Genomic DNA, 19565 nt, shown 5'->3' with positions numbered 1-19565 from the left:
CAAAGAAAGGAATTTTAACAAGATGAATTCACTTGTTAGAAAGTCACTACGCTGGGCCTCCCTGTGGCGCAGCGGTTGAGCTCCGGGTTGCGAAGCTGTCCGCAGCCTTTGCAGCGCAAGTTCGATCCCCGGCCACCGGGCGAGGGTCCTACATGGCATGCAGACCTCTCCTGCCGCCCGCTGCTCCCCTCAGCAGTGTACTTCGTCAGTCTGCCTGTTCTGCTCTCTGCTCTGGCTCTGGTGAATTCTCTCACCCTCCCGCGCTTCTGACTGTACCCAGTGCTTGTATAAATAAATAAATAAATCTTTAAAAGAAAAAAAAAGGAAGAAAGTCACTGAGCTGAGTTCAGAACCTAAACTCTGCCCATCTCACTCTACCAAATGCCTAGACCTGAAAGAGAGTAGATGGTGAAACCCAAACAGGTTTGGGTGTCTGGTGACACGCACAGCTGAAAGCTGTCTGGTGCTAACAGGCTTTGGGAAGAGATTCTTGTGGTAGGAAGGGTAGAGGGAGGTACAGAAAGTGATGACCCCACCCCTGGTTTCTGAAAACCAATTTGAAAGCAGGTGCTTGGCTTGAGGAGGGACACAAGCCCTGAATCAACATTAGACTGAGCAGCCTGGTCAGTAGGACCTGGAAGGGAATACGAATGAGTCAAACAGGGGTGAGAAAGGCCATAGCTTAAGCTCATCAATGGTCGGCAGTTCCACTGGGCCTTGGGATTAGAGACAATAGGGAGTGGTGGGGACGGTAAAATTGGCCAGCCTCCATCCATTGAAGGAGTAACTGCTACAGCTGATAGTTGCATGAAAAACTGAATTCACTGTTGCCAGTCTTCTAATTTTTTCAAAAGAAGCTGTAGTTGTATGAGGAATCTCCTGATTTTTAAATGTTGGTAACTTATTTACTATTTTAAAACACTGTCTGTTTGCCAATCTCATGCAAGCCAAATACACCAAATATCTGCACCCTGGCCACCTTCTTGGAATCTCTGAATTAGGCAAACACCAGCAAATCCCAGCACACACACGGAGAGCTCTGGTTCTTGTAATGCCTGCTTAGCACAGGGCACATGTCTGGGCAGTCTTAAAAGCAAAGAAATGAAGATGCCGCTGCACTTCCAAGAGGGTTGTATAAAAGTGAGGCAGTTCTGTCAAGAGAAAAGAGGTCACGAAGCTGGTCAGATAATGATGCGCTGGGTGATTTCTTCTAGCCTGCTGGATTCAGAGATGCAGGGCCCAGGTTAAAGGTCAGGACCGGAAGGCCGGTATTAATGTCACTCTTGTATCTCCACAGGGAAACTTTACGGTGATGTTCCTTTTATAGAAGAAAGACACAGACATCGGTATGAGGTACGGCCTTGATGATGAATTACTGTGGACTGTGCATTGTAGTGCAGGGAACCCCAGCAATGACAAGAGGGCCTTTGGAAAAGATGTCCCGCCAGCCCCTGATGTCCATAGGGCTCGGGGAAAGAGGGGGTCTCCATATTTCTGAGAGGAAGTGGATGGGTGAGGAGATTCTGCCTTTTTTTTTTTTTTTTTGCTTTCCCAAAGGCACAATCGTTAAATATCTACACAACGGATAAACGGGATTCTATGTTACCCTAACTTCTGTCTCTTAGGCCAGGACAAGTTGTCATCCTCATCCTTAACCCCCTGCCCTTCGTTTTGGCAAGTTTGGGAAAGGGAGATTCGCATCTTCTGAAAGGGAACCAACTGCCTCTTGGAATAGGGGTGCCTCTCTGATGGATTTGGAGTTTGGGGACCACTTGGGAAGTCTACATTGAGTTTGAGGCATAGTGTCATGTGATTCTGTTAAGTGAAATAAGCCAATAAAAAAGACCACATAGTATATGATTCAATGAACATATAATGCCCAGAATAAGCAAATTTATACAGACAGAATATAGATTAGTGGGTGCCTAGGGCTGGGGTTTATTAGTGGATTGGGGGATGATGGATAAAGGGTGCAGGATTTGTTTTGGGATGATTGTGGTGATAATTGCCATCCTTTATTAAAAAACATCTTATTGTACACTTTGTATGACATGTGAGTTATATCTCAATGAAGCCGTTTACAAAAGGAAAAATAATCACAAATTATGACAATTGGTATAATATTAAAAAAATAAAGCCTGTGGAGTTAAGATTGAGCAGGACGTGTGGGACACTGCTTTAATTTTAGATGGGAAAGGGCTGGAGATGGCCGAGTGAGGGGAGAGGCTGAGGCCATGTCATCGGGTTGTCATTTACAAGCACTGTTTTATTTATTTATTTTAAGATTTATTTATTTATGCATACAAGAACTGGGGTACAGGCCAGAGGCGTGGGGGGGGTTGAGAGGATCCACCAGAGACAGAGCGGGGAGCAGAATAGGCAGACTGACTGAAATACACAGCTGAGGGGAGCAGCGGGCGAGACAAGAGAGGTCTGCCGCGCCATGTGGGTAGCTCCCTGGCCAGCCGGGGATCGAACTCGACCTGTGGTGGCTGCGGATAATTTCACAGGTTGCATCTTAACCCCTTGCGCCACCAGGGAAGCCCTACAAGTACTATTTTAGTAGAAAAATCGCTCCAACCTTCTCTGTAGAGCTTTTATGTAATGATAAGAAAGCATTGCAGTTAATCACAAGGTAAATAAAATAATTTCAACCCTCAAGCAGAGTTGTGGTTTGGGGAGAGATAGTCCATTATACATAACTCAAGGGAAGAAGCAACCTTGGGGACAACTATAAATAACTAGTCTTAAGGCTCCCAGTCAGAATATCTGAGTCATAATCCGACTTTGTGTATTTCATCTTTGAGCGCTAGAAGATGAGTCTCCCAGATTTAGGACCTGTGATTAGACTCTCTCAGGTTCATCAGGAGTTTAAAAACAAAATAGACTTTGGGGATTGAATATAGGGATGGTCAATATTTGCAGGCCATGCTCTCTGTTGCAATTGCTTTACTCTCTCATGTTTGTGCAGAAGCAACTGTTAAACAATACAAAAACTGTGAGTGTGGCTGCGGGCCAGTACAACTTTACTTACCCGACGACATGGCCTCCAAGTCACAGCACCGCTGAAATAGAAAACTCACGCAATTGATGAAGTGCATTTTCTCTCTCTCTTCTTTCCTTGCTTCCTTGCTTCCTTGCTTCCTTACTTCCTTCCTGCCTCTCTCTCTTTCTTTTATTTTCTTAAAAAGATTTATTTATTTATGCATACAAGAACTGGGCTGTAGGCTAGAGATGCGGGGAGGTGAGAGGATCCACCAGAGACAGAGTGGGGAGCAGAACAGGCAGACTGATGAAATACACTGCTGAGGGGAGCAGCAGGCAAGACAGGGGAGGTCTTCTCCTGCCGCCCGCTGCTCCCCTCAGCAGTGTACCTTGGTCCTTCTGCCTGCTCTGCTCCCCGCTCTGGCTCTGGTGAATTCTCTCACCCTCCCGTGTCTTCTGACTGTACCCAGTGCTTGTATAAACAAACAAATAAACAAAAAACAAACAAATAAATAAAAAAATAAAAATACATGCCTCTTTTAAAAAAAAAAGACAGGGGAGGTCTGCTGCACCATGTGGGTCAGCAACCTGGCTGGGGATCGAACTCATGTCGCAGTGGCTGGCTATAGCTTGATAAGCGCTGTGTCTTTAGCCCTTGCGCCACCAGGGAGACCCTGAAGTGCATTCTCATAAACTTATGTCTGGGTTACTCTGCTTCCCAAAGACACTTTATTTCTTTTTTTTTTTTTTTTTCCAGGTGAACCCTAAGCTGATCAACCAATTTGAGAAGAAAGATTTAAATTTTGTAGGTCAGGATGTCGATGGGGAGAGGATGGAAATCATTGAACTGGCAAGTAAGTAGAATGTTTGTAGTGTGCGCTCATCCTTTGTTGCCCGTATGTATGAAGATACAGCTCCAGACCCATTTGTTTGCTCTTTTTTTCCCCCCTCGCCTTTGAAATAAATACGCATGACAGTAGAAATAATATGCGCTGAATATAAAGTGCTTGAAAAATCAGACCACCTGTACCTCTTCATCATTTGGGGACCTGTGAGTCTTAACCTACCTCTGGATGATGTGTGGGCCCGGCCTGCCCGCCCCACCAGGACCATCCTTCCTTACCACCCCCACCCTTTCTGGCGCTTCTCGTCGCTCGCCCCTAGGTTAGAGCGTGTGGCAGAGGCGGGCAGCCTGCTGTAGAGTGGTACTCTGCTTTCTCCTCCTTTGAGGATGAATGGCCCAGTGCCCTACTCACTGCAGGTGGCTGGCACTGACATCTGTTGCGTTTGGGGCCTGGCCCCTTCTTGCACCTGGGTCTGCCTTTCCCTGTTGCTCGTGCTCTAAGGGCCACTCACTTCACTTGTGAACACTGATCACTGCACTCAGACCCAGCCCACCGCAAAGGGATTGGACTTCTGTTGAGGAAGATCATCGAAGAAGTGGCTTGTGCTGGGCAGGGACACCCTCAGGAGCTTAGTCACAAACCGCTTTGCATCTATTGTTACCAGATGGGGGCAGTGCTCTTGTCCTTCAGAACTGCAAGGACACGGGAAGTCCTCGGTAACAGTGCTTTCTCTTGACCTTCTAGCTCAAGAGAAGCCAACTGTGGCCTGTGGGCCGGATTCAGCTTGCTGACTGTTTGATACAGCTCAGGAGTTAAGAATGGCCTTTCCATCTTTAAATGGTTAAAAAAAAAACAAAGAATAATATTTGTGATGCATGAAAATTATGTGCAATTTCAGTATCTGTGAGTAAAGGATCATTGGAACAGTTACACGCATTCATTTCTGTGTTGTCTGTGGTTGATTTTATGTTGCAGTAGCAGAGATAAGTAGTTGGAAAGAGGCTTTCTGGTCCACAAAGCCTAATACAGTTGTATTTGGCCCTGTGCAGAACTGTTTGGCAGTCCTTATTTTAGACCCACATACATGCACTTCACTTAACTAACTGGACCGTAACCTTTTCAGGCGTCTGCTTGACCTATTTGTCTATCTGGATAGTCTCCTGGCACTTCCAACTCAACTTATGAAAATGAAATTTACATGCTCTACAAATTAGTTCTTTCTCCTGACTTTCTGTTAAGGTATCATCCATCTCCTAATGCAGCGTTTCTCCCTCTTGCCACCTGTGACGTTTGGAGTGGGATTATTCTTTGTGTAGGCACTGCCCTGTGCCCTGTGGGATGGCTGGCAGCATCCCCGGTCTCCACCCTCTGGATGCCAGTGGCAGCATCTACCTCTCCCACTTCCCTTTCCCCCCAACTCAAGTTGTGACGACCAAAAACATCTCCAGATGTTGGCAAATGTCCCTGAACATCACGTTCACTCTGGTTGGGAACCACTGACCGAGAGACTTGAAATTGACCTTCATTAGCTCCTCTTCCCCTTCATACACCAACTTGTAATCAGTTGTCAAGACTTGTGGATTCGCTGGGATTGCGTTCCTACCCCTGCTACCCCAGTCCCAGCACTCGATGTCTCTGACCCAGACTAGTCCTCAAGCTCCTTGCTGCCTCCAGGTTTTCCCCTTTCCAGTATCTCCCAACGAGCCCGGGGCTCTGACTGAGCAGGGCCTGAGACACTAAGTTGTTGGAGAAGCCAGTGTGATTTATGGAATGCTTAGTGTGGACAGGATGCTCTGAAAATGACAGCATAAAATTTTAGAGCCTACCTTTTCAACCTGTGTACTTTAGTCCCCTCATAACCTGAACCACTGACTCTTTTTCTAACCTTTTTCCATCTAGCTCATGTCACTATTCTCGACTTCAAATTCCTCTTTCTGTTCCTTTCTTTTCTGTCTCTAATTTGTTCAGGTGCTTCAGGAGTTCCGAGCAGGGAGGAGAATTGAAGTTGGAGAAGGCTTCTTTGAACTCAGTAGCATGTTCCCCGGACCCCGAAGGAAGGAAAGCAATGGACATCGAGTGCGCACGCACTAGATGCTTCTCACTAGACCCCTCACTAGGGTGTCCGTGTGCCTGTGTCATTTACAAGGCAGGTGATGTCATTCCCACTTTACAGGGAAGGAGACTAGAGTGCAAAGACGTCACGTTCCTGCCCCGGTTTTGTAGGGTCTGTCCCTCGTGGAATTGTATTGTCCTGTTTGTTTTCATTGGACAGTCCATCTATGATTGTCAATCCATACGAAAATTTTAAATTAGAATAGGAGGGATGTATTTCCTATAGTCTTTCTAAGGGGAATGCCCATCATTAAAAATGTTTTTCATGTGGAACAGTGTCTAGTGTTGAAGTCTAGTAAGAGGCATGCCAGAGGGCAGAGAATTTCTCAAGATATTACTATTTGTGTACTTTGTTCAAGTACTTATTCTCTTTTAATTCTCCTGGTTCTCATTATTGTCAGCAAACACTAACAAACCTCTTTCATCGCAAGAATTTAGATTCCCGTTGACACTTTCAAATTTCATGTGGTTTGGAAAGGAAATGAGAGCTGCTGTGAAATCTTTAAAAGCTGACTGCGAGGAATTTATTTTATTAAGGAAAATCTCCCAGCAGTGTTTGATCTTAGCTACACCTTAGAAACCGTATCCAACAATCCTTATCTTCCTAAAGATCTTCCAAAACGAACAAGAAAGCTTGAGAATAGTCTAATTTGGTTCAAAGCAATTAAGAGCATTACTTGAAAGATACTTTATCTGACAGGTAGAACATCAGCCTAATAAAAACTTTTTAGTCTCTTTTCTCATACTGGCGTAGAGGATGTTTTGAATCAAGTGATTCAGAGCAATGATTCATTCATTTAAGTATTCTGTCCCTGGCTGTGACCACGGTCCATGATGCAGCTTCTGTCTGTCGTAGCGCAAACATGCAATGACTGTCTGCTCATTTCAGAGACATCCTCAGTGCTGTTCTGTAAGAGTCACTGCCTCTTAAATTTCAAGTTACATTGCTTAGTTCCTTTTCTAAATGAGGGTGATTTCTCTTCTTTCCTTGTTGGGGACACATTCCCAGGAGAAGGTAGCATTCCCCTCCCCCAGTTTTCAGAGCCTGGTGTCCCTCTAATTTGAGGAGGTTTCTTCCTATGTGTGATGCAGAGGATTTCTGCACGGGATTTTCCTGGGCCCGGAGCTGTCCAGTAGAACCTGCTACGATGATGGAGCTATTCTGCTCTTTTCAATATGGTAGCCACTACCCATTTGGGATTGTTGAGCACGTTGAATGGATTGAAGTAGCCACATGTGGCTTAGGGGCTACCATTTTGTATAGCAAAGCTTTAAATGCTACCTTTAAGAGACTGGACATTTTCATTCAATCAGCATTTCCTGACTACTGCAGTTTTGGGTCTCCAGGATAAGTGATGGGCATTTCTGAATTCCAGACTAGCTTTTTAAATGATTTGATAAAGTATCTCACTGAAAGGTTTAAAGTTATACTTTTATTATAACTTTTATTATGTATATGTCTATTTATATACTTTATTATCTCTAGCTTGGTATATATCTATAACAAATGATTTTTGAAGTGGGGAATACAGCGTACTGACACTGCTCTGCACTGTAGCAATTGTGGGTTTAGGGTGTTGCTGCCTCTCTAATTAGGATTTGCTTTCTAATCTGGGAATAAGCATAGTTTGTGAGAATTCTGATTAGGGAAAGAATCTGTAACCCAGATTTCAAAATGTGATCATTGCAAAACAGGGGACTCCATATGCCTGGGAAAAGTTACTTTTCTGTTCCTACTGCGGCTTGAAGAACTTGAATTGCTCATCCCAGAGCTTCTTATTTCCCTCAATATAAGAACAGCTTCATTTTCCCTTCTGGTAGTGTAGGTAATGGGTGCTCATTGTAAAGATTCATAAGATACAGAAAGTAGAAGGAAGAAAATAAAAATATGTTGAACTCTTACAAGCCTGAGCCGTGACCGCCAGTAACATGTTGAAAGATCATCGTTTTGTCACCCAGGGATTCTTCATGACCCAGGATGGGTTGGCGAAGGCCGAGTAGGGGTGCCAGTGTAGACAAGCAGCAGTACTGACTATATTTCCGGGACATGCTTCCCTTGTAAAAGGAGAAGAGTCTGTCCATTTCTGAAGCCAAGGAAGAGAAAGCAGGCCTCAGGAATGAGGGACACCATGGGAAAGAGTTTTGGGGAGAGCGGAATTCATCTTGCCGTTGAAAGTCTTGCTTAATTGCACGCGCTCTGCCACCTTCCACGAGTAAAGGGCAGATAGCTGATTGAGCTGTGTTTCACACTCTGAAATTTTGCTGTGCAGACGCATCATGAAAGTAACTGGCTCTGATAGCAAGTGACCCGTTCACCACTTAGCGACTTCCTTATTCAGAGATAGGACCTTTAAAGCAGTTCTCATGCTTGCCTGCCTCAATTGCATGTGATTGTTCTCATTTCAGATCACCCTTATTTTGTTGGCGTCCAATTCCATCCTGAGTTTTCTTCTAGGCCGATGAAGCCTTCCCCGCCATACCTGGGCCTACTGCTTGCGGCAACTGGGAATCTGAATGCCTACCTACAACAGGGGTGCAAACTGTCTTCCAGGTAACTGACTTACCGCTCTTAGCAATTACTCCAGAGGCAGTTACCAACATCTTAGGATTCTCGTAAAGTTAATGTCATTATAGAATCTTTTTCTGTAATTGAGGTAACACTGTTTACAACACTGTATATGATGTAGGGGGATAGGGTCTCACCTCCTCAGATATATGTCAACGCCACCATCAAAACACCCATTTTCCTGGACTCAAAAGGAAAGACTAAAAAACCAAATAGGAGCTTTCATATAAGTCAAAGAAGTTGGTTTAAAAGAACTGCTGGCCTCATTTGGACAATTAGAACATGAGAAAGAATAGTGAAAATATTGGATTTTAACACATCACAGTTTCAAAAAATTCCATAATGATACTAAGATTTTTTTTTAAAAAATAGACCAATTAAAAATGTGGACGCAACCCTCAGTGTAATAACCAGGTCAAATGAGGATCAGCTGGGATGCCCGAACCCTTGGATGAAAGGGTTGTGGGAAACAGGATGTTCACAGGCTCTGAAAGCATCACTGCAGAGTCTTTATTAATTACAGAGGGCTGCCTTTTGCACGCAATACCTCCTGTGCTTTTTTCCAAGTTGCTCCTAGTGTCTAATGGCTGCATCCGTCAGCATTCATTCCCTGTCCCACCTGCATCAGTTTGTTCCCATCACTGCTGGGCACGAGAGAATCAAGTCCTAGTTGAGTAAGAGCACATCTCCTGTCCTAGGGGACTCATCAGGTAGTGTGACAGTTCTCTACCTTTTCGGGGGGACAGACAACCTTCTAAGAATATGATAGAAGCTGTGGGCCCACTTCCTGGAAAACTGCACAGACCTGCCAACTGGAATGTCATTTCCTGGTGTCCGTGACCCCAAAGTCCCCCACCCAGCGACTTTCCTCTAGGGGTCCAGCTAAGAAAGGACTTGGACCTACAATTGTGTAGCCCCAACAGCGTGGAAGTGCTGGCACTGCAGCTTGTCCTGTTCTCTTTGAATATACCCCCAGGCCCCTGAGATTGTGACATCAGAGTAAACATCTTCCTGCCAGGGTCCCGCCATCCACATCATCCACACGCCTGGCTCAACTCCTCTCCCATCCATCCTAGTCAGCAGTGCCTGGAGATTCCTGCTGCTGGGACCCGTATCTTCTGCAGTGCTGCTAGGGAGAGTGGCCTGGGCTTCAAAGGGTGCTGGAGGTGGGCTTTGCTGAATTTAAACCCAGCTCTTTTACTTCCCAGCTGACTGCGACCTTACTCCTCCAGGCATCTATTTCTTTATAAAAATGAGGTGGTCATGGCACACACTGCCATAGCAGTCACAAAGGTGAAGTTTCCTACTAAATGTAAAGCACTTGACACACTGCCTGATCTGTGGTAGGAAACAGAGTGGGGATGTGATTAATCTGACCTGAGTTGTTAATCTGACCTGAGTTCTGGTCTCCTCTTTCTTGCCTACTGTAAAGCATCCTGCTTGGTCTCTCCAGATTGCCTCCTCTTGATCCATCTTCCTGGCAGAAGGATCTCCCCACTATATTTTGGAGCTTTAAACTCTTAGTGCCTTCCCCTGACCACACAAATCCATTCGGAACATCTTGCAGTCCCCTTAATCTCCCCAAAGGCTTTAAATGCCTTTGTCTCAACTCACACCGCTCTCTGGCTCTTGGTAAACATTCCTGAACCTCTTAGCAAGAGGTGGAGCTGGAATATCCATCTATATCCTGTTAGGATGCCAGTTGACAGAATCAAAATCCACTGTCCCCATTGGTGGAGGCCCCTCCATTGCAAATAGGGTGTGAATTGCTTCCTCTGGGCAGACTTAGCTCTACTTGGCTGGCCTTCTCTTTGACTCAGTGAATAAGATATTCTTTCCTTGCGTGAATTCAGGCGCATTTTCCAGCAGTGTTTTCAATGTAGAATTATCTTTTGGTTTTTCCCTTTAATACCTTTGGGACCTCTGATTGTTGTTCCCAGGGGTCGTTCTGTTCTTACCATATCCGGTGGAGAGATTTTATTTACATGGGGGCAGTGTCCATGAACAGAGTGGGTGCTATGGATTTAATTTCTGGGCCTGCCACTTATTGGGTCATTTTCCCAAGGCCCCTGTCCCCAAGCTCCCCATCTTCCTCCTTGAGGATTGTTGTGAGGAACAGTTGATAATGGCGTGTTGTAAGGTTTAAACTAGTGGAGAAATACTACATTCTCCCCTTTGTTACATTTCAAATATAAGTGAACCGAAAAAAAAAATTCCTTTTTGCTTTTTTTTTAAAGATTTATTTATTTATGCATACAAGAAGTGGGGTACAGGCCAGAGATGTGGGGGGTGAGAGGATTCACTAGGGATAGAGCAGGGAGCAGAACAGGCAGACTGACTGAAATACACTGCTGAGGGGAGCAGCGGGTGAGACAGGAGAGGTCTGCTGTGCCGTGTGGGTAGCTCCCTGGCCAGGGATTGAACTCGTGCTGCAGAGGCTGTGGACAGCTTCACAGTGCTGTGCTTAACCCCTTGCGCCACCAGGGAGGCCCTTTGCTTTTTTTTTTTTTTTTTTTTTTTAACAGTTCTTTAAACTTCTTTTTTTTTAAAGCTCCCCCCTCTGTGATTTGACACCAACTCCAAACCTGGAGACCTTTCCTGGTGAAGTTCCACTGATAAAACACGTTTGGTTCTCCCTTTCCTTGGGGCTTAAGTGCTGGTTCAGAGGTCCTCTGTGCTCAGAGGGACTCCCTGCCCCCCTGCTGATGTGGTACCACCAGGAACGCGTGGTTTATCATAGTAGAGACCACGGTGCTTTTAACGCCCCGCGGGGGTTACATTCTGCCATTTGCTATTCCATGCAAAACTCACTCAAAGCATGCTAAGATTTTATTCCATCGCTCTTCTATTTTATGGTTTCCAGGGACTCTTTGAGAAGGAAGTCAGTACAGTGGTAACAACGCATTGGGGAGAGCTGTGCGCATAGCATCCTGTTTAAAACATGCTTTTCCCACATGAAGTGGATTTTGATAGAAAGTACTGGAGGGCCTCAGTCATACTGGGAATCCTGAGTCTGCCGTTAAAATTTTTTCTTTTTTAAATTCCAACCACCTCTTTCTGTTAATGAAGAAGAGTTGAATGACTGCCTCGGGGTAGCAGAAAAGGTGAGCGCCAGGGCCCATTGCTCTAGCCTTGCCCTGGCCCCTGGGGAGACATGTTTTCTTATGTTGGGAATTTAGTAGGAACTGTAGACAATTGACTGTGACAAGCCTTTTGTTTGTCCGAACCACGGCGGACCATCACGGTCCAGTCTTAAAAGTCAAGCCGGGGCTGTAGGGATACTGATTCCTATGTGTTGCTGCTGGTGATTTTGTCTTAGAACAAATAGTGAGGCAGAGTATTTTTTTTCAAAGAGCACTTCCACTATTTCAGGACGCACGCGTGCATGACGGAGATGTGCCGTGGTTTTAATAAACTAGAGAGCCAGATGTTAAAAACAGAACCACAAACACATTTCTAAAAGGAAGCGGGCCTCCCCTGGTGGCGCAGCGGTTGAGTGCTGGGTTGTGAGACTGCCCGCAGCCTCTGCAGCGCCAGTTCAATCCCCGGCCACCGGTGAGGGTCCCACAAAAAGAAAAAATAAATAAATAAGTAAATAAATAAAATAAAAGGAAGCAACCAGAGGACCAATTGCGTGGTGATTACCCTTCATTACCCTTCATCTGCTTTGAATGCCACGCCAGCCCATGGAACTTTCTGCCGTGGTAGGAGTGTCCTATCATCTGTACTATTCAGTGCAGTGTCACTAGCCCCGTGTGGCTGTGACACTTGGGGTGCGGCTCAATATGTGCAAGTGAGGGAATGTTGTCTTACATTTGATTAGATATGAATTGATTTAAATTTAGATCACTAAGCTGCCTTTCTGACTACCTTATGGGACAGTGAGTTTGGTGTTAAAGAGTTCCCCTTGAGGGCCTTCCTGGTAGTGCAAGGGTTAAGATGCAACCTATGAAGCTATCCACAGCCATTGCAGCGTGAGTTTGATCCCTGGCCAGGGAGGTACCCACATGGTGCAGCAGATCTCTCCTGTCTCGCCTGCAGCTCCCCTCAGCAGTGTGTTTCAGTAGATCTGCCTGTACCCCAGTTCTTGTATGCATAAATAAATAAATCTTTTTTTTAAAAGTTCCCCTTGAATGAATCTGTACCCATTTCATAAAATGTAGCAAGCAAAACCCCAATACCTTATAACTCTCCCACTGGGAAGTGTATCTGTGTGCAGATGATTATTTAAAAAGATGGGCTAGTCCTCAGATGAGGCTGAGATGCCTTGAATTAAGTGAAAAGATACCCTGATGATTTTATTGTATGGATTTCTTTAAGTCTGTTCTGTATGAGGCAAAAATGAATCCCTAAATCATAAGCACCCACCATTTATTGAATGTGCGGGCTCCAGTGCTGTTTGGCATGAGGGTGATCATCCCCACTGTAAGTCCAGCGCTTGCTCTTTGCTGGCGTGGGAGTGCCGTAAAGTCAAGCTGAGCAGCATTGCTTATTTTGATAATTCTGTTGTTGAGGGTCATGTTTTGCTTTATTATCACGGCCCCACCCCCTGACACATATGAAAAAAAAGATCTAAGCCAGTCATTTAACTTCGCCAGGAGGAAGCTCAGGTCCAGCCTGACTTTGCTAGACTCAGCTGTGCCTTTTTGATGCATTGGCAGCGCTTGGCACTACCAGCCCTCAGACAGGAAAAGAGAGCTGTTGGGTGGGAAACAGATGGGGGCGGGAACTACTCCCGGCGCAGGAAACAGTCTGCAAATCACGTGCTTGGCCCTTTGCATGACTGTTTGAGAGATTCCAAGTCAGAAATATGTAACCACGTAAACAACAATGGCTCATATTTTTATATAATTTTCAGCACACCTTTATCCATACTCAGGTGAGCCTCATAACATTTTGGTGAGTTGTAGGTTTTAGTATTAATTTTTTCCAGACTCTCAGAGGAGTCAAATGACCAGTCTGAAGGTATGTGGCTAATAAGTACTACAACCAGGCAAGGGTGGGATCACCCTGCTTTTTCCCAGCCTAGAGGTGGTGTGTGTGTGTGTGTGTGTGTGTGTGTGTGTGGAAGGAAGGAAGCAGGTATAACAGCGGGTGATGAGGAAATAGGGCCCCTCAGCCTCTCGCCTGCATCAGGGACATGACTCGAGGGACTGCTGACACACCGCAGCTTACCACTGACAACCTTGACTCAGGGTGTTGGAGACACAGCTATGCTCTCTGTTCTCTCGCTCCTTTCCTCTTGCCAAAGGAAACAGTTGTTGGGAGCGTGAAAAATGGAAAAGCTCTGAGCAGCCAGGTACTATTTCATGCTATGTTATTGACCTTGAGAACAAATTGAGATCACTAGGCGTAGGGCTAAGTGATGCCCAACATCAGATACTGAGATTTAGACCCTAATAGGACCAGTGTAGAGTCACAGAAAATAAATGGCTCCATCAGCTCAGGCTTTCATTTTAAATCATTTTGTTAACATAATGCCTCTGGTTGATAGGGAAAAGGAGCAGGAGCAATCTGCTTGCAGGGTTTTTGTCAAAGTTCAGAAATGATCAGTGGTCTTCAGAAGATTATAAATTTTGACCTAAATTGAAATGCTTTTATATACTTTCTGAATAGGTCACTTCTAATTGAAGATGAAAACCAGCAACCCAATCCTCTGGTCACACACAGGAGGCCGTTGTGTGTGGCCTGTGGTGACTGACTGAAATGTGCTAGAATATTCCTTAGTATTTTCTCTGAGTTGGGGGTTAATTACGGAAAGTGTTGGAACTGTAAATGGAATAATTGTCCAGATGTTGTTGGTTTTTAAAAAAAACCTTGCTAAATGAGTTCCTCTTTTAATCTAGTGATAGATACAGCGATGCCAGCGATGACAGCTTCTCAGAGCCAAGGCTAGAGGAGTTGGAAATAAGCTGAAACTAACGCGTGACTCGGGGTACCGGGGACGGCCCAAGTGGGTAAGATGGGATCCCTAAGTGCGTGTTTGTTTTACAGATGAGCTGTCCTAGCGTAGAAGGGAGTGTTACTGGGTCTGTCTCCTGGGATCCCGTGCGCCAGGATGCGCCTGTTGACTGACATAGTGGGCTGGTGCTTTTGGGAACCTGGCACGCAGGGACAGAGCTGGCAGTGAGCTGTTGGCCTGGGGGAAGTGGAGTGACCTGCGGTCAGGAGTCAACACGCCAGCGCGCCTGCCACTGGGGACCTGTAGGCCGTCGCGGCTAGAGCTGCAGTAGTTAGGTCAGGGGCCAGCTGCCTTTCTGTAAAGGGCGCATGGTAGATATTTAAGGCTTTGTGGGCCCCACAGTCTCTGTGGCAGCTCTTCCACTTGCCGCAACCTTCCACAAATGAACGGGCGTGGCTGTGTCCAACAGAACTTTATTTACTAAACAGTCCGCTGACCTCTGCGCTAGGTCACTCATGGAAAAGCAGATTTCCTTGGATTTGTACAAAATAAAACAGGATTTTCTCTCTTCCTAGGGAGAGCTCAGAGACTGGCTCGGCTTCCCATGTTTTTCCCCGTGGCTCTATTAGCCTTTATGGGAGGGGGAAGCAGCGGGCATAGTTTTATTAAATCCAAGTTCAGAGGCAGCTGGTGCCTGGGGTCACTAGCCCCAGGGGTCGTGGCCGGCCTCGGGTTGGGTGAGCTGCTCTCTGTAGCCGGGACAGCAGCTTTTGGAAGACTTGTGAAGCGTTCGTCGCTCCAGCACGAGCGGCCTCCCCATTTCACTCAGGGGCAGAATCTTCATGCTCCGCTGGGTAGAGCAACACTCGAGTTAGCTGAGCCTCACACCTGGAGACCTTCAGGAGCAAACCAGCGTGGAGTGAAGCTCATCTGGAGCCACTTTGAAAACTTAGGCTGTTCAGTTCCTGGTGTGTTAATATATTCCTTTCTGTCTGTCTGTTTGTAAGCCTCTGAAGTAACTGAAGCCAAGGTGAAGGAACCATCTGAAGGAATCGTCCAGTTTTCTCGAATCACTCTGTTCTCCACTCAACCTGGGATGTCGAGCATCTGAGGGAACCTGCTAGACCCCACTTCCACGAACCAGGACCAGAGGGGTCCTGTCCCTCCCCCTGCACAGGTGGCCTTTGCTTCCCACAACATTCCGTAGCTGATTAAACTTTTCCCAATAACCTCGCTGAGGAGAAAGTGTGTTGGTGTTTTGCCCGGCGTGTGATGACTGAGTCCTCGAAGTGCTGCAAGGGAAGGGTCGTGGGGCAGCTGCTATTACTAATTTTGAGCCAGAAATGAGTTATTCTGTTAGCTGGAGTCAAGCACAGATTTGTGTATGGCCCCAGCTTATTTCAGTTTCTCACCCAGTTTATTTCTGGTTAAAAGTAAAACTAAAGAGTTGATCCAAGTGAAAGATGACAAGTCAGGCCCTTACTTCAGGCACTGAACTCGGGGAACATTAATACACCACAGGAATCCAGAAGAGACAGATCCATATTAAATTAAGGTAAAATTCAGCTAACACAGAATTAATCCCTTTCAAAGGAATAATTCAATGGTATTAGGTATATTTACAATGTTATGCAACTGCCACCTTCATCTACTTCCGAAGCTATTCCATCACTTGAAAATAAATTCCCCAACCCATGGGCACTCACTCTCTATTTCTCCCTCCTCCCTCCCAGCCCCTGGTACCCACTAATCTCCTTTCATTTTGATGGATTTATCTATTCTGGACATTTAATATAAGTAGAATCATACAATGTGTGACGTTTCTATGTTTGAGTCATTGCACTCAGCATCATGTTTTCAACATGCGTGCATGCCATAGCATCTATGAGTACTTCATTCCTTTTGTATGGCTGAATAATATTCCACTAAATGGCTATAAGATGATTTGTTTCTCCATCTGCTGATGGACATTTGAGTGGTTTCCACATTTGTCTGTTAGAGTAATGCTGCTGTGAACATTCATGTGTAAATATTTTTTGAGTACCTGTTTTTAATTCTTTGAAGTATATACCTAGGCGTGGAATTCCTGGGTTATCTGGTAATTGTCCTTAACTTTAGAGGACACATCAGTAATATTTTAATTAATATTCTAAAAGAAGAATCAACTTAAAAAATTAACAGTGGGGCCTCCCTGGTGGTGCAAGGGGTTAAGCACTGCACTATGACGCAATCCGCAGCATCTGCAGCACGAGTTTGATCCCCGGCTGGCCAGGGGGCTACCCACATGGTGCAGCAGACCTCTCCTGACTCACCCGCTGCTCCCCTCAGCAGTGTATTTCAGTCAGACTGCCTGTTCCATTCCCCACTCTGTCTCTGGTGAATCCTCTCACCCCCCGCATCTCTGGCTTGTACCCCAGCTCTTATATACATAAATAAATAAATCTTTAAAAAAATTAACAATGAACAAAATACAGAATTTTAAAATATGACAGGATCTCGCCTTGCCCCTCCCGCACCTCCCCAGTCCTGGCCCTGATATACAACGTTCTCAGGTACTGTGCGTCCCGATGTTCCCTCTTGAATGTGGTTGAGATCATTACTTGTGTTCACGTTTGAGCTTTCTGATACTGATGGAAGTATTTTAACTGCTCAGTTAATTGCTGTCTTTAGCATTTTTACTTTTTTCTTTTAATACTGTGAGATGTTACAGCATTCTTTCATAAGATACTACCGAGAATTAAGCTACCAAACACTTGCAGAAATGAAATGAATAATTGTGGTAAACAAAAATATTAAAGAGCTTTAGGGCTCCACTTGTGAAAATTACAACTTGAAGATCACAAGAGGTTCCAGATGAAAAGCCCATGAGGTAGACTAAAAGCTGGAATAGGCCTCATGGAGGGACTCAGCGCACAGGGGATACTTTAATATCACAAAGGGGGAGTCTGGCTTAAATAGGCGTTTTCAATTTTAGTGATTATGGTTTCTAAAAGTCACTTCAAACAGAGTGCGTTCACTGCGGGTTAAGGGCGCATGTAAATGGACTGGAAAGAAAGGCACTTAAAAAACAATAAACCAGCTTTTTTGTTGTTGCTACATGAGATTTTTCTCCTATGGAGCCATCCCCTGAACTTGGAATCCAGTGACGTGCAGAATGGTAGTAGCATGACCGCTGAAGATGGAGACGCAGGGGAGGGACATGAGCACGTGAAGTTGTTACATGTCATTCATTCAACGAATGTAACTCAAACCCTCAGCGATAGCCACTCAGCATGTCAGGTGCTGGGGAAGCGACCTACCTTCTTGCACCTGACTGTCTCATAGGCCTTAGACAAATCTAGTGCGAAGAAGTACTTGATTCTAATTCGGTATGTACAGGGGCCTGTGAGAGTGTCAAAGAATAAGGACAGAATGACTTGTGGGAGAATGTAAAATGACAAATTGGGGGGCCAGGGAAGGCCGCTTGAGCAAAGCTGGGAATTGCTTTCCCCACATTTGTGCCTGTGGTTAGACAGAAGACAGTGGGCTGAGGACTGAGGCCCAGTGGGGCGTTTCTCTGCCTGGTGGGCAGGTGGGCAAGTCACCTGGCCTGTCCCCAAGGGGCCATCACCTGCTTGCTCTCAGCCTATACTTTTAGTTGATTTCGACTTGAATGGGGCCGAATCTGAAGGGACTCATTCTTTTTTGTTTTCTCCATAAACCATCTAGTTTTATTCCTAAATGTCACTTTTGTTGCTGTAATTCTTTTTTTTTTTTTAAGATTTATTTATGCATACAAGAGCTGGGGTACAGGCCAGAGGTGCGGGGGTGGGTGGGTGGTGGTGAGAGTCTTCACCAGAGACAGAGCGGGGAACAGAACAGGCAGACTGACTGAAACACGCTGCTGAGGGGAGCAGGAGGAGAGCAGCAGGCGAGACAGGAGAGATCTGCTGCGCCACGTGGGTAGCTCCCTGGCCACGGTCGAACTCAGTCTACAGTGGCTGCAGACAGCTTCATAGTGCTGAGACTTAACCCCTCGCGCCACCAGGGAGGACTGAACACTTTTTAAACCCTTTTGTCATAGTTCTTTTAACCTAAAGAAATTCTAATTTATGATAGTAATCAAAATACCACAAAGAGGTAAAATGATGAACCACTTACACGTAATATAGCTATATGAAAAGTAGTACAAGTATTAATTATTTATATTTAAAATAGCTACATGAAATAAAAAGCAGTGGATGGGGGAAGTTTTGTGAATGTTCACAATGCTTATTTTTGGGTGTTGGGGAATGTGGGTGAGTATTTTTCTTTTTCTAATTTCCTTTATTTTTTTGAGTCACCTGGAGCGAATCAGCGAGACATTTACGTTTTGTTACTTGTGTAGCTGAAAAAAATCTCTGACCCAGAGACTCAAGTTTATCACGTGTCTGCATTCGTGGCTCACTGTCCTCCGTGGTCAGTCCAAAGTCTGATTTCTTTTGTCTCCTCCCTAGCCTTCCCATGTTCTCAAGAAAGTATTAGCCCTAAAATGTTGAGGTGGAGTTTTGGGGGTCACATGTTGGTGTCTAGTTTATATAAATGGCATCGTGCTACGATTTTTTTTTTTTTAAGATTTATTTATTTATTTATACAAGCACTGGGTACAGTCAGAAGCGCGGGAGGGTGAGAGAATTCACCAGAGCCAGAGCAGGGAGCAGAGCAGGCAGAAGGACCGAAGGACACTGCTGAGGGGAGCAGCGGGCGGCAGGAGAGGTCTGCGCACCATGTGGGACCCTCCTCTGGTGGCCGGGGAGCAGCCGGGGATCGAGCCGGTGTCGCAGAGGCTGCGGGCAGCTTCGCAACCCAGCGCTCAACCGCTGCGCCACCGGAGAGGCCCCCGTGCTACGATTCTTATTCTAGGTGTTACTCATCATTGAGCGCCTGTTTAGAAAGCCTCTCCCCTCCGCTGCGGGTGTATTAGTTCATTGCTCTGAGCACAATATCCCTTAGTTCCACCCTTTGATTTGACTTACATATTTGAGTTGCGTCCACCTTCTGGGACCACAGCCCAGGCTGTAAAAGAAAGTCCATACCAGGAAGAGGGTTTGTCCAATTTTAGGTAGATTGAGTTGGAGGTGACTATGGGGTAGCCCGAGTGACCAAGAGACTGCGGGCCGTGCGCATCCAGAGCCAA

The 19565-nt window shown here is 45.6% G+C and overlaps 1 protein-coding gene across 1 annotated transcript in view; it reads left to right on the top strand.

Moving 5' to 3' along the window:
* Positions 1 to 14424, top strand: part of CTPS2 (CTP synthase 2) — a gene marked incomplete at its 3' end in the record, with an annotated part of 73972 nt that extends 59548 nt beyond the window's left edge. Inside the window, exons 14-17 of the mRNA XM_084258040.1 lie at positions 1298 to 1353; positions 3743 to 3839; positions 8349 to 8493; positions 14355 to 14424. Coding sequence (XP_084114166.1) covers positions 1298 to 1353; positions 3743 to 3839; positions 8349 to 8493; positions 14355 to 14424 — 368 coding nt within the window. The remainder of the gene's footprint in view (positions 1 to 1297; positions 1354 to 3742; positions 3840 to 8348; positions 8494 to 14354) is intronic.
* Positions 14425 to 19565: the final 5141 nt, after the last annotated feature.

This window comes from Talpa europaea, assembly GCF_964194135.1.
Source record: "Talpa europaea genome assembly, chromosome: X".
Taxonomy (NCBI): Eukaryota; Metazoa; Chordata; class Mammalia; order Eulipotyphla; family Talpidae; genus Talpa; species Talpa europaea.
The sequence above is the reverse complement of the archived record's forward strand: the minus strand, read 5'-3'. Positions and strand labels throughout refer to the sequence as shown.